At 41.9% G+C, this 13973-nt stretch overlaps 1 protein-coding gene across 8 annotated transcripts in view; it reads left to right on the top strand.

The window, feature by feature from the left end:
* veph1 (ventricular zone expressed PH domain-containing 1) overlaps positions 1-13973 on the top strand; it is a 315263-nt gene that overhangs the window by 32721 nt on the left and 268569 nt on the right. For all 8 annotated transcript variants that reach the window (XR_015759192.1, XM_087993606.1, XM_087993605.1 and 5 more), the window contains one exon: positions 6856-7071. Coding sequence is in view for 7 of the 8 variants with exons in the window: in XM_087993606.1 (XP_087849732.1) it covers positions 6856-7071 (216 nt within the window). In the remaining variant the exon portion in view is untranslated. The remainder of the gene's footprint in view (positions 1-6855; positions 7072-13973) is intronic.

Raw genomic sequence — 13973 nt, 5'->3', positions numbered from 1 at the left:
ACGCCCCCCCACCAACAACCCAGCCTCCAATCCTGGCACCTTCCCCTGCCACCGCAGGAATTGCAAAACTTGAGCCCACACCTCCTCCCTCACCTCCATCCAAGGCCCCAAAGGAGCCTTCCACATCCATCAAAGTTTTACTTGCACATCCACTAATATCATTTATTGTATCCGTTGCTCCCGATGCGGTCTCCCCTACATTAGGGGGACTGGGCGCCTCCTAGCAGAGCGCTTTAGGGAACATCTCCGGGACACCCGCACCAATCAACCACACTGCCCCATGGCCCAACATTTCAACTCCCCCTCCCACTCTGCCGAGGACATGGAGGTCCTGGGCCTCCTTCACCGCCGCTCCCTCACCACCAGACGCCTGGAGGAAGAACGCCTCATCTTCCGCCTCGGAATACTTCAACCCCAGGGCATCAATGTGGACTTCAACAGTTTCCTCATTTCCCTTTCCCCCACCTCACCTTAGTTCCAAACTTCCAGCTCAGCACTGTCCCCATGACTTGTCTGGACTTGTTCTACCTGCCTATCTCCCTTTCCACCTATCCACTCCACCCTCTCTTCCCAGACCTATCACCTTCATCCCCTCCCCCACTCACCCATTGTACTCTATGCTACTTTCTCCCCAACCCCACCCTCCTCTAGCTTATGTCTCCACGCTTCAGACTCACTGCCTTTATTCCTGATGAAGGGCTTTTGCCCGAAACATCGTTTTTGAAGCTCCTTGGATGCTGCCTGAATTGATGTGCTCGTCCAGCACCACTAATCCAGAATTTGGTTTCCAGCATCTGCAGTTATTGTTTTTACCTCGCAAAACTGAAGGAGATGAATGGCAGGCTTCAGGAACCGCGGATGACAAGGGAAATTGTAAGTTTAGTCAAAAGGAAAAAGGAAGCATATGATACGTCCAGACAGCGACAAATGGACAAAGTATAGAGCATGAGGGAGGCAATAGAAGTGCTGTACTGTTCAAACCTAGGCAAGGAAGTCAAGGACCACATCAGCCAGTGCAGTGCTTTGAATGAGTACCAAGTTAAACAAGTTAGCCATTGATGGCACAAGACATCCCAGACAGATGATGGATAAAGCCGGGAACAGACCTCCTCCCTCTCGCAGAATCTGGTTATTTTGTCACCAGTGATATATATTCAGACTATTGGGAGATATGATGTAGAGGTGCCGGTGTTGAACTGAGGTGGACACAGTTAAAAATCATACAACACCAGGTTATAATCCAAAAGGTTTATTTGGAAGTACAAGCTTTTGGCGCACTGTTCCTTTGTTAGGTAGCTGATGAAAGCTTGTACTTCCAAATAAACCTGTTGGACTATAACCTGGTATTGGGAGATAGACCAGCTAACTTCAACTGTCACTGAAAGCATACTTTGGTTGTGATGGCATTCCAGACATCATGATGAGTAGCAATGGTCCTAAGGTCGTGGGTGAAAAATTCCAGCTGCTTCAGAATGTGAATTTATGAAACAGTTGTTGTAAAAACTCATCTAGTTCACTAATATCCTTTTGAGAGTGAAATCTGCTGTTTTTCCCTGACCTACATGCGTCTGAAGATTTTTAGCAAAGTGGTTGACATTTAACTGCCCTCTGAAATGGCATAATAACCGCATAGCTGTGTCAACTGCTAAAACGTCTCCAAGGAGTGAAACAGATGGATCATCTGGCAAAAGCATAGGCAATAGAAAGGACAAAGTCAAACCCAACCTGCAAATTCCTCCATACTAATGTCTGGGAGGAAGTGTCAAAATTGGGAAAGCTGTCTCAGACTATTCAAGCAATAACCTGACATAGACATACAGAATTTTAACTTTATATATAATGTCCCAGACCACATCATCACCATCCCTGTTTGTTCCAAGATTAGAAATAAGAGGTGAGTCCTAAAACAAAAGGTCAGTTTCAACTACTTACAAAGCAGATAGTTGAATGGGGCGGCCATTACACTGGAAGTTACAAGTCGCATTGAAGTTGGTAGCTCACCACCACCTTCTCAAAGCCAGTTAGGGATGGGCAATAAATACTGACCCAGCCAGTGTTGCCCACATCCTATGAATGAATTGTAAAAGCTGTCAGTTTCATGGTTGTTGTTTTTGCAGATTTGTTGAGATTCTGTATTTATGATCCTTTTGACAGTAATTGAATTTCAACATTCAGGGTAAAAAACAGTCATTTTGTTGTCCTGTTTCCCTTTAATCTGGCTGTAGGCTAACTGACCTTTAGCACTCAGTGCAAGAGATTCTTCACCTGTAACACAGGGGTGACCAAGGGATCATTTTTCAGCTGTGACCTCCATGGCATGCTAATGGTTGAACCTAAGCTGCTATACACAAAGACATTCTCTCCCACAAACATGCTGCAGGAGAATCAAAACTGATTTTTTTTAACCATTGTCCTTATGAGTTCTTTAGAAGCAAAACCATAAAATGTGTCTGTAGTTTGGGACATAATTCTAAGACAGTGGTGGAGTGAGGATTCATAAGCAACTTCACTTTTCCAAGATCCTTCAGTAACGGTGGTTTGTAGAAGCAGAAGCCAATGCCATGGCATACGGATCGGTGTATGTGGAAACCTCCAGTGGTGGTGTGGCTTAAAGGGAATGGTGGTCATCAGTCCCTTGTTTTCTTTGTATTTGCAAGAGATCATAGTCCAGTCTGTTTGAAGATCCAAGCAGTCCTTTTGGAGAAAAAGGATACTCTTCAAATTGAGAATACCCCTCATGTTGTGTGGCACTGTCGCTGTAACAAATGGGACAGACTTCGAACATTTCTAGCAACTCGAGTCTGGCCATCCTTGAGATGCTGTGAACTATCAGCAGTATAGAATCGTACTCAGACACAAACTGTAACCTCATGGCGCAGCATATGTCATCAAGCCTGGGAATTAATCCCGTTTCAATGAAGAGTACAGGAGGGCATGCCAGGCAGTCATGGACACAGCTAAAATAAAAATGAACCTGGAAAACAGGACAGAGGTAAAAACAATGACTGCAGATGCTGGAAACCAGATTCTGGATCAGTGGTGCTGGAAGAGCACAGCAATTCAGGCAGCATCCGAGGACAGGCAAAATCGACGTTTCGGGCAAAAGCCCTTCATCAGGAAGGGCTTTTGCCCGAAACGTCGATTTTGCCTGTCCTCGGATGCTGCCTGAATTGCTGGAAAACAGGACTACTTGCAAAGAATTGTGTGTGGTAAGCTGGGGTGGAAATCAGATGTGAAAGTTACCACAGGGTAATGGTGGATAACTAAAGAGGCGAATTTAGTAAGAAAGTGTAAAAGGACTCTCTAGGGCTTGTAGTGACAAATGCTTTAAAAATACTCAGATTTAGCCAAAAAAAAAGAAATATTCAGCCCAATGTTTCTGACTGACCTATTCAAAATACAATTCTCACTGTATTTTGTAAAGTTCCAGGTCTGAAAGGCTGTCATGCTTAAACCTTATTTGCTCACTATAAAGAATCCAGTAAAACATAGTGAGGAAACTATAGTAGGATTTGAGGAGGTAAGTCATGAACACACAGTAATCTTGTTACAGATCAAACAAGATGATAATGTATTACGTATCAACTCTATTCCTTTGCAGCTTTCACTCACATCTGTAAATATCAATACTCTGCTTAGCATGGTCATGCTCCTGTCATTCACTGTTGTAGCTTCCATATTTTTACTTGCTCTACCTTTTTCAGCTTGACCTCCTCAGCACCAGATACCAGGGTAATAGTACTACCAACGCTTCTTCCAGAAGAAAGGTCACAGGACTCGAAATATTAAATTTGCTTTTTCTTCACAGATGTTGCCAGAACCTGCTGAGTTTTTCCAGCAGTTTCTGTTTTTGTTTCAGATTTCTAGCATGCACAGTTCTTGGGTTTATTTTAGTGTCATAGTGGTACTAGATTAGCCATTCAAACCTCAAGGCTAATGCACTTGGGACATCGGTTTGAATCCCAACATGGTAAATACTGAAATTTGAATTCAATTAAATTCTGGAATTGAAAGCTACACTAATGGAAACTATGTCACAAATCATAAAAATCCATCTGGTTCACTTCCCTTTAGGAAGGAAATCTGTTATCCTTACCTAATCTGGCCTACATATAACTCCAGACCCACAGCAACCTCTAGTGAGCCACTTAGTTCCAGGGGCATTTAGGGATAAATAGCTGGTGTCTGCAGCTCCAAGTGCCCATACCAACCATTCTACAGCTGCTTCTTCACAACAGCAGCCCTGCATTTTCCATGACCACCATCCTTGACCTTTCCTTTATGAAAGTTAGTATTGGTGAACCACCGAGCTCACCACATCATTATGCCTATTCCTGGATTAACTCGGACATCACTTCAGACTCTCAGTACTATGCATCAGAAAGGAGGGACACCTATGACCTTTGTCCTGCCTGGTCACTTTGTGCGCAAGAACACACATGTATCTTAAAGATCTGCACAAGACACATCTTATCACCTTCAGCTTGCTTTCTTAGCACTCGCATTGTGCTTTGTCAGAGGCTGTTTGCCTTTATATACTTCCAATGTTTTCATAGTGCACACTCACTGACTGGCTCTCAACCTATGTCTCGAGGTCACGGTATTTTCATAACAAAACAGGGTCATTAATGCTCAGATACAGGCTGCTAGCTTCTGAGGCTTGCATTGCCTTTTAGCACAGATGGAAAAACAGGCAACTTGTCCTGGTGGGAGCACTGGGGCTGAGTGTGTTGCTGTATGGCATTATGCTATGTCATTGTCACACATGTGCCAGTAGTTAACACCACAAAGACACTGCATGTGCTTCAGGCAAATGGCCTCATTAGCAGTTATTAGTGGGCTGTGAGGGGACTACAGTCAATTAGGGGATTTTTCAGCTTATAGTTAAAAGGTTCATTCAATTGCATGATATGGAGATGCTGGTGTTGGAAATCACAGGACACCAGGTTGTAGTTCAACAGGTTTATCTAAGATCACGCTTTCAGGATGCTGCTCTTTCATCAGGTGTGATTTGGAGATGCCGGTGTTGGACTGGGGTGTACAAAGTTAAAAATCACACAACACCAGGTTATAGTCCAACAGGTTTAATTGGAAGCTAGTGTGCTTCCAATTAAACCTGTTGGACTATAACCTGGTGTTGTGTGATTTTTAACTTTCATCAGGTGAAGTGTCTGCTGTTGTGTAACTTCTGACTTCATTCAATTGCAGTCCAGGAAGATGGCCACAATCAATCAAGTGCTTGGTCCTACCATAGTCCAAGGCTAAGTGTTATTCCAAGGTTCCCCAATTCATTTTTGTTCTGGACTGCCTTCCTTAAGCTGTTAAGCTCCTGTGTGAGAGGGATGAACTAACTCCTGTTTTTTTTTATTCACCTATCCTCTTGTTTGGTTGCAACAAGTTTAATTTAAAAAAGGATTCATTCCCTGGTGGATACCTTTCTCCCAAAACAACATTAATTTGCCTTTTAAAAGAAGCCATCTAACCAGTCTTACTTGTGTTAACAAAAAAGTGACGTTATGAATAATTAAACCTGAGAAGAATTAACAATGCACTTTTCTAAAATACAGATTAGAAATAAGGCTGAGTCTAAAAGAGGAAAATGCTTTAAAAATAACGGACATACAGGCTTTGAAATCTTTACAAAGAGTGAGTTTGCCTCAGTGACAGTAGAAGTTATTGGTAGCATTGAATTTAATGGTTGAACAGCCAATTCTTGATTTTGTAAAATGATTAGAATTTCTCTGGCATGACTCTCAGTTTAACTGGGAGCTTGCTGCACTCTGAGTAAGAGGAAGGTCGTTCTTTTCCTTGCATTGGGGTAACTACGTGATTTTCACAACACGCTAACAGCTGATACACACGTGAATCTCACCAATCCGCTACCCCAGAGTTGGAGCTGGCCTTTTAACACTTTTGTTTTGTATATTCCTGGAGGATAAATCAAACATGTCTGCAAGAAGTGGCTTTCTGGGGGAGGGAAAGTTGTAATTAGCCCTCTTGTTATCTCTTAACAAGTTCCTTCCTATTTGAAGTTTCCATCACAATTCACATGTGTGACATTTCATTGACTTCACACAGGACTTTGCTCGACAGTTACTGCATTTAAATCCACTGTTTTTTCCGATAGCAGACCCCTTTTAAAACATTGTACTTTGGGATTAAAAATAAAAACTGTCTGAATGCTCTGGAGTTTTGATCCATCATCATGTTAGCATCCACGCAGTCCAGGGTTTGGGCCAAAGTCAGTCCTATAGGTCAAGTGCAAACAGTTTGGTGATTATAGGTCTGTCAGTTGGGGTACCATGGAGACATCAGGCTATGGGTGTGGGCCAGTTTTCCTTGATAGAAGTAAAAAAAATGAGAGAGTAGGAGGTAAGTGGATAGAGGAGAAGTTAGTGATGACTTGGGGGCAGGAGAGGTGGTGACATGCCACCAGAGTGTGAGTAGGAAGCACAGAAGACAGAAAGAGTTAACTGTTTGGGAGCATGAGATGGCTGTGTGTGCTTGAGTGTGTATGATCCATGTAATAGTGAGAGTTATAGTCCACTAGCCCTGATAAGGTGTATGTGGCAGAATTAAAGTGAGTGGTGGTCCTGAGCCTAAGGTAGTAAAGAGAAGATTGTAACACTTCTCCTTATGGACCACAAAGATCATTGACCTTCTTCCTGAACTGTTGGGCATCTGTCTTCACCTGCACTGGGCTAACCCTATCGCCACAGCACTGGCCAGGGCTATAGTTTGTATCCAGGCTGGTGTTGTCTGATTTAATATCAGCATTATTCAGATAAAGAATAATATGAATAGATTTTGCAGTTCATGTAAATGATATAATATTTTGTTTTTCCACTTTTTTAGGACTATCTAAAGAATGTCAATGATCAGGCAGTGGTAGAAATCTGCATTACTCGAATCACCACTGCAATAAGGAAAACAAAATCTATTGAGAAGCATGGGAAGGCTCTTGTAACATTGTGGGAATCATGCTTAGAACATAATCTGAAACCAGTCAGCAAGGATGAAGATACTCCGCATGCTAAAATTGTTTCTGATATAATGAGTTGCATCTTTCAAGTAAGTTGTGTGCACAATCACTTAATGATATGTGGTAGGAATACATTGAATTAAGTGAAAATAATAATATTGAAAGTACAGTAATGTTTGATGGAATTTTTTTCTGACCACTGTATTGAATACTAGATGCCTCTAATTAAAAAAAATTATATTCCATTTTAATATAGATTAACATAAACTAGTTTATCTCCTAGTCTGGGACCTGGGATTGTAGGATGGGGATTAGAAATGCAGATTGGGCATTCTTAGGTGGTTCTGCAAAACCACCTAAGAAAGTTTGCATTAAGTGATGCCAAATTCCAGCAGTTGAACTGTGTTCCAGCAATGACAGTGACTCATCAGTCCAGCAGGCTTGTGAGGAAGGGCAGCTCAGGAGAATGGCCTTAAAATTGCCTTGAGCCTTTTCAAAGTCAGTTTCCAACACTTTAATCCCCACCCTACGATGTTGCAACCCGTCAGCTTCTCTCTATGCTCATCTATTGTCTATTTCGCTCCTTAAGGACCTCCCCACATCCTTTTTCTATTCATAGTCCATTTCTGTATTTGTTTCTGCCTTAAAGCATAGGCTGCCCAATCTCTTGCCATTGGACAATCCCCACATCCCAGGAATTGGTTGAATGAATTTGTAAAGGATGAGAAAATGCTTCCTTAAGTAAGAAGTCCAAAGCTACACACAGTACTCAAGATATGGTTTAGATTTAGATTTTAGATTTATATTTTATTGTTATCTGTACTCAAGTACAGGAGTACAGTGAAAAGTGTATAATTTTGCCACACTTAGTGCCATCTTAGGTACCAATGTACCCAGGTACCAAACAAGTTTGGGTACAAAGTAGTAAGAGAAATGAGAATTAAAAAGTTACTTCATTGAATAAGTAGAAAAATAAAAAAAAAGGTCATAGTTAACATTAAAGATTTTTTCTATAGTTGATACTAGGAAAATAAAGGAATAAGTTAGAAGTTCAACAGTCTTTGATGAGTTGTCCGCTTATCTCACTCTCCGGGAGACTTCAACTACATGTTCTTGATGCCGCTGCACAAATGCCATTACTGGTGCTGAAACCTAGGCTTCTCTGATCTCCGTGAGTGCCTCGGGAACATGCCTGGGCAGGTTTCACTCGCACGCTGAGCCAAGACACCACCATGAACTGCCGAGAGACTGGCCGAAAGATCACCAAGAGACCAGGCTGAGAGCCACCATGCTCAAGTGGTCTCACGAAATGCGCTGATTATTGTCATGAAACTTCTTCATGTTGTACTCCAATCTCTTTGAAAAAGAAGCTAAAAATCAGTTTCCTTCCTAATTGCTTTCTGCACCTGTATATTCATTTTCTGTGATGAAAGTACAAGGACCTCAGGTCCCTCAGATTTCCCAGGCTGTTAGCATTCAAAAAAATACTTCAGCTTCTTTGCTTTTCCTACCAAAAAGGGTAAGCTCGCCCTTTGCCATGTTGTATTCTAACAAAAATGTTTTTAAACATGCACCTAAACTGTCCATATCCCTCTGCAGGCTCATCCACTCTCTCATCACTTACTTACCCACCCTATCATGTATCATCAAGAAATGTGAATTTGTGCATTCATTAAAGTCAACAAAACAGGCTGTCCATAACCAAGGTCCAAGTACAGATCCTTATGATACCTTATCTGTTACAGGCTCCCAACCCAAATATTTCCATCCATTCAACATTCAACCACCCTCAACACAGTCCCATTAATGCTAATCTTGCTTAACAGCAATTTGTGTTGAATGCTTTTTAGAATGTAAATTAAAATTACTTTTCTTTGTTATTTCCCCATAAATTCTAACAGTTTTGTCAAATATGATTTCCCTTCTATAAATGTATGTCTTTTTTAAATTTGTTCATGGGATGTAAGTGTTGGCTTTGCCAGCTTTTCTACGCATCCCACTTGCCCTTCAGAACTGACTTCTTGTAATACATGAATGGACGATGCATCTTATGCTGTTAGGAGGGGAGTTCTAGGATTTTCTACCACTGACAGCAAAGGAATAGTGACCCAGTTTTAGGCATTTGGCGTAGAGGAGAACTTACAGGTGTTCCCATGCATCTGCTGCCTTTGTCCTTCCAGTTGGTAGGAGTTGCAGGTTTGGAAGGGCTGTTTGAGGAAGCTCTACTTCATCATATGATTTTCAATGTGGCCTGTTGCATTGTCTCTAATAATAGATTCACCATTACGTCTGCTACTGAAGTTAGGATAGCTGACCATTCTCTCTTCTTCCTTTCTTAAATAGAAAGGCAAACCATCTCATCAGTGTATTAATAAGTTTTCTGACTTGGATAAATTGCTTTGTTCCTTCACGATGTTATCTTCCCCGAAGGTTGACTGACATGGCTCTGCCTGTCCTCTGCTGTTCTTGAACATTCCCATAATGCCAAATTGTCCATAATGTTTAGGGATATATAGGTTAGGTGCATTAGTCAGGAATAAATGTAGAGTAATGGGGAATGGATTTGGGTGGGTTACTGTTTGGAGGGTCAACGTGGACTTGTTGAGCCTAACGGCCTGTTTCCACACTGTAGGGATTGTATTTAAAAAAGTTCTGCGAAGGATCTTTGTACCTTCAGATAATCATCTATTTTCTCTTTGGCTTCTGGCTCCCACATTTTCCATCCAATAATTGTGTCTGTTTAATGTCTGGTCTAATGACGTGACCAAAATGTTGTAACTTTCTCTCTTTGTTATGAACTGAGCAGTAGGAACAGGTTAGTGGAACAACCTCTTATATATCCACATCTCCGATGCCTTCAGCTGATTAATCATTTATTTGTTTCTTATCCACATTACTGAGGTATTTAGAATCTGTTATAAACTAATGTATATATTACCATAAACAAAAATACCTCAATAGTGCTCAATCATTCCTTAAGCAGTTTCCAAATGTTTATATAAAACTATTCAATAAATCTTAAATTTTGCCTTTTGGAATCAGTTTTATGAACTGAACAAACAGAACAAAAACAATAGTTCTGCTTTCTCAGCCTTTGCCTCAATGTTGAATTAAGGTACAATCTCAGCATGTTAATAGAGCCACAGATTTTGCCCATATCCGTCACTGCATATCACTTTAGACGGATTTGTTAAATTATTATTACATTAAACTTCAGCAAACATTATGACACAAGTACAACTGGTTCAAACAGTCCAGTAAAGTGTAATTTGAGACTCTGATCCCATTGAGTCTGTTTTTCCCATGGATAATACTTTTCATTCTTGGCTCCCAGTGGTGAGAGATTTCTTAGTTCATTTTGTTTAAACAGAGGTAATATTTTTGAGTTTCTTCTGGATTGCTGGCGTCTCCAAATTTTTACACTAACCTTATTATTGAAAGCTTCGAAAACTCAAGCGCTAATTGATCTAAATGCTTGTCCCTAAAACAACATATTATCCTAATCCCCTGTTGCCTAGCAGCAATCGTGCTTTTAAACACAGGAAATCTAAGAAAGCTTTCACTGTAGTTAATATTATTCCCTCAGTATACTTCCTTATTTATCTCCTTGCTTTGCTGCATTTCCATTAATGATTTTTTTCTAAGAACATTTAGAGATTTAATAACCAGATCTCCATTCTCTCTGTAGCTATTTGAACATGTGTATTTAGGAATAGGGAGCATTTTTCTACAATGTTGTACTTAGTTTGGCAGAACCAGATTAAAAAATGGATTTGAAAAAATTGGTAATTGTTAACATTTGCATTCGTGCTTTGAAAAGATTTGTAGCTCAGGTAGAGCTTCTGGATGTAGGTTTGCTCGCTGAGCTGGAAGGTTCATTTTCAGATGTTTCGTCACTATACTAGGTAACATCATCAGAGAGTCTCTGGATGAAGCATTGGTGATATGGCACTTTCTATTTACGTGTTTAGGTTTCCTTTGGTTGGTGATGTCATTTCCTGTGGTGATGTCATCCCCTGTGGTAATGCCATTTCTGGTTCTTTTTCTCAGGCGGTGGTAAATGGGATCCAAGTCAATGTGTTTGTTGATAGAGTTTTGGTTGGAATTTCACGCTTTTAGGAATTCTCGTGTGTGTCTCTGTTTGGCTTGTCCTAGGATGGATATATTCTCCCAGCCAAAGTGTGGTCCTGCCTCACCTGTAGGTAAGGGTACTAGTGAGAGTGGGTCATGTCTTTTTGTGACTAATTGATGTTCATGTATCCTGGTGGCTAGTTTTCTGCATGTTTGTCCAGTGTAGTGTTTGTATTTTGTAATTTAGGCACAGATGCCAAACTACCTTGCAAGAACTGTAACAAACACTGCATTGGACAAACAGGCAGAAAACCAGCCACCAGGATACATGAACGTCAAAAAGGCCACAAAATGACATGACCCACTCTCACTAATATCCTTACATACAGGTGAAGCAGGACACCACTTCAGTTGGGAGAACACATCCATCCTAGGACAAGCCAAACAGAGACACGCACAAGAATTCCTAGAAGCATGGCATTCCAACCGGAACGCTATCAACAAACACATTGACTTGGATCCCATTTACCACCCCTGCGATAAAGAACAGGAAATGATGTCACCACCGGAAATGACATCCCCCACCCAAGGAAACCTAAACACATAAATAAAAAGTGGGCCATACCACCAGCGCCTCATCCGGAGGATCATAGATGATGTTACCTAGTATGGTGATGAAAAGTCTGAAAATGAACCTTCCAGCTCAATGAGCAAACCTACATCCAGAATTTACATTCATTACTTGACCCCAGAAGAATGCTATGTGGTGGGCAAGCCTCTACTCCAGAATACAGGAGAATCGACGTTTCGGGCATAAGCCCCTTGTGGTTGGAGGGTTCCTACACGGAAGATGAGGCGCTCTTCCTCCAACCGTCGTGTTGTTGTGGTCTGGCGATGGAGGAGTCCAAAGACCTGCATATCTTTGGTGGAGTGGGAGGGGGAGTTGATGTGTTGAGCCACAGGGTGGTTGGGTTGGTTGGTCCGGGTGTCCCAGAGGTGTTCTCTGAAACGCTCCACAAGTAGGCGGCCTGTCACCCGGACCAACCAACCCAACCACCCTGTGGCCACCCGGACCAACCAACCCAACCACCCTGTGGCTCAACACCCGGACCAACCAACCCAACCACCCTGTGGCTCAACACTTCAACTCCCCCTCCCACTCCACCAAGGATATGTAGGTCTTTGGACTCCTCCATCGCCAGACCACAACAACACGACGGTTGGAGGAAGAGCGCCTCATCTTCTGCCTAGGAACCCTCCAACCACAAGGGATGAACTCGGATTTCACCAGTTTCCTCATTTCCCCTCCCCCCACCTTGTCTCAGTCAAATCCATCGAACTCAGCACCGCCTTCCTAACCTGCAATCTTCTTCCTGACCTCTCCGCTCCCACCCCAGTCTGACCTATCACCCTCACCTTGACTTCTTTCCACCTATCGCATTTCTGACGCCCCTCCCCCAAGTCCCTCCTCCCTATCTTTTATCTTAGCCTGCTGGACACCCTTTCCTCATTCCTGAAGAAGGGCTAATGCCCGAAACATCGATTCTCCTGTTCCCTGGATGCTGCCTGACCTGCTGCGCTTTTCCAGCAACACATTTTCAGCTCTGATCTCCAGCATCTGCAGACCTCACTTTCTCCTCCAGAATAATATGGGTTTGCAACAGCACACTGAGGGAGATCAAGTCAAGGCTTGATAGTTCAATTCAGACCTTGACACTTTCTCTTCCTCCAAGCCACTTTCATCCCTCATTCAATGCCACAAAATGCTCTCTTAAAAACTGGACGAAACAACTTTTTCAATGACATATCTTCTGTTCATCTCAATTTTATATTAATCCTTATTTTCTATAATTAGTTTACAAGTAAACTATTCTATCCATCCTTTTTTTTATTCAATTCCAATGTTCATATAATCTCCTTCACCCAAATCCATAGATATGACCATTTTTGATGGCTTCTAACCTTTGCTGTCAAGGTTGTAACATTTGCAAGAATGTTCGATCAGAAGTGATCTACATCAGCCTCCACTGGAGGGTCAAAGGCTCCAGGCTTACACCAATTTAATTCAATTTGCATGAAACAAAGAAATGCCTCTTGGCATTGAATATAACAAAGGTTCTAGGTCCTGACAACATTTAGTACTACAGAAGACTTGTGATCTAAGACTAACTGTGTGCATACGGTGGCAATGCTGGCATCAATCTGAAAATGTGGAGTATAATCCGGCTATCTTCTATCCTCAAAAAAAAGTAGGGAAAGTTACCAATTTATATGTACACAGCAGTAACCCATTGACCAATGCTCAGTTTGGATTCCGCCAGCATCACTCAGTTCCAAACTACATTTCAATCTTGGTCCAATGTAGTAAAATTGAAGTCAATTCAAGGAGAAGTGTCTCCATTGAATTATCTGCTCAGATAGATTAAAATAAGTGTTCAAGTCACATTTTCACATCAAGGCAGTTTCCTTCTCAACCACAAATCCACTGTTAACAGCCATACCCAGCAAAAAGGAAGATTGTGCTGTAGTTGTCAGGGGCCAGGCATCTCATCCCCAGGACATTGCCCTTTGGAGTTCCTGCAACAATGTCAAGCTCCAACCATCTTGACATGCTACATCAGCAGCATTCTCCATCTTAAATTAAGAGGTGATGATATTTGCTGATGACCTGGACATCATTCAGGCTCGGGCAAATAATCTTCATGGCACACGTGTACGAGGCAAAGACCATTTTCAACAAGAGAAAACCTAACAATCTCCATTTGACATGATGCATTACTGTTGTTGAATGCTGCTTGAACATTCTGTGGGTTACTATTGACCAGAAACTTTACTCAGCTAGCTGTATAAATTTTGTAGTTTCAAGAGCAGGTCAGTGACTGGGAAGGCTGCAGAAAGCAAGTCATCCCCTGACTTCCCA

Source organism: Chiloscyllium plagiosum, unplaced genomic scaffold, assembly GCF_037043375.1.
Source record: "Chiloscyllium plagiosum isolate Xiang-an unplaced genomic scaffold, Cpla_swu_hap1 HiC_scaffold_13, whole genome shotgun sequence".
NCBI classification, from domain to species: domain Eukaryota; kingdom Metazoa; phylum Chordata; class Chondrichthyes; order Orectolobiformes; family Hemiscylliidae; genus Chiloscyllium; species Chiloscyllium plagiosum.
The sequence above is the reverse complement of the archived record's forward strand: the minus strand, read 5'-3'. Positions and strand labels throughout refer to the sequence as shown.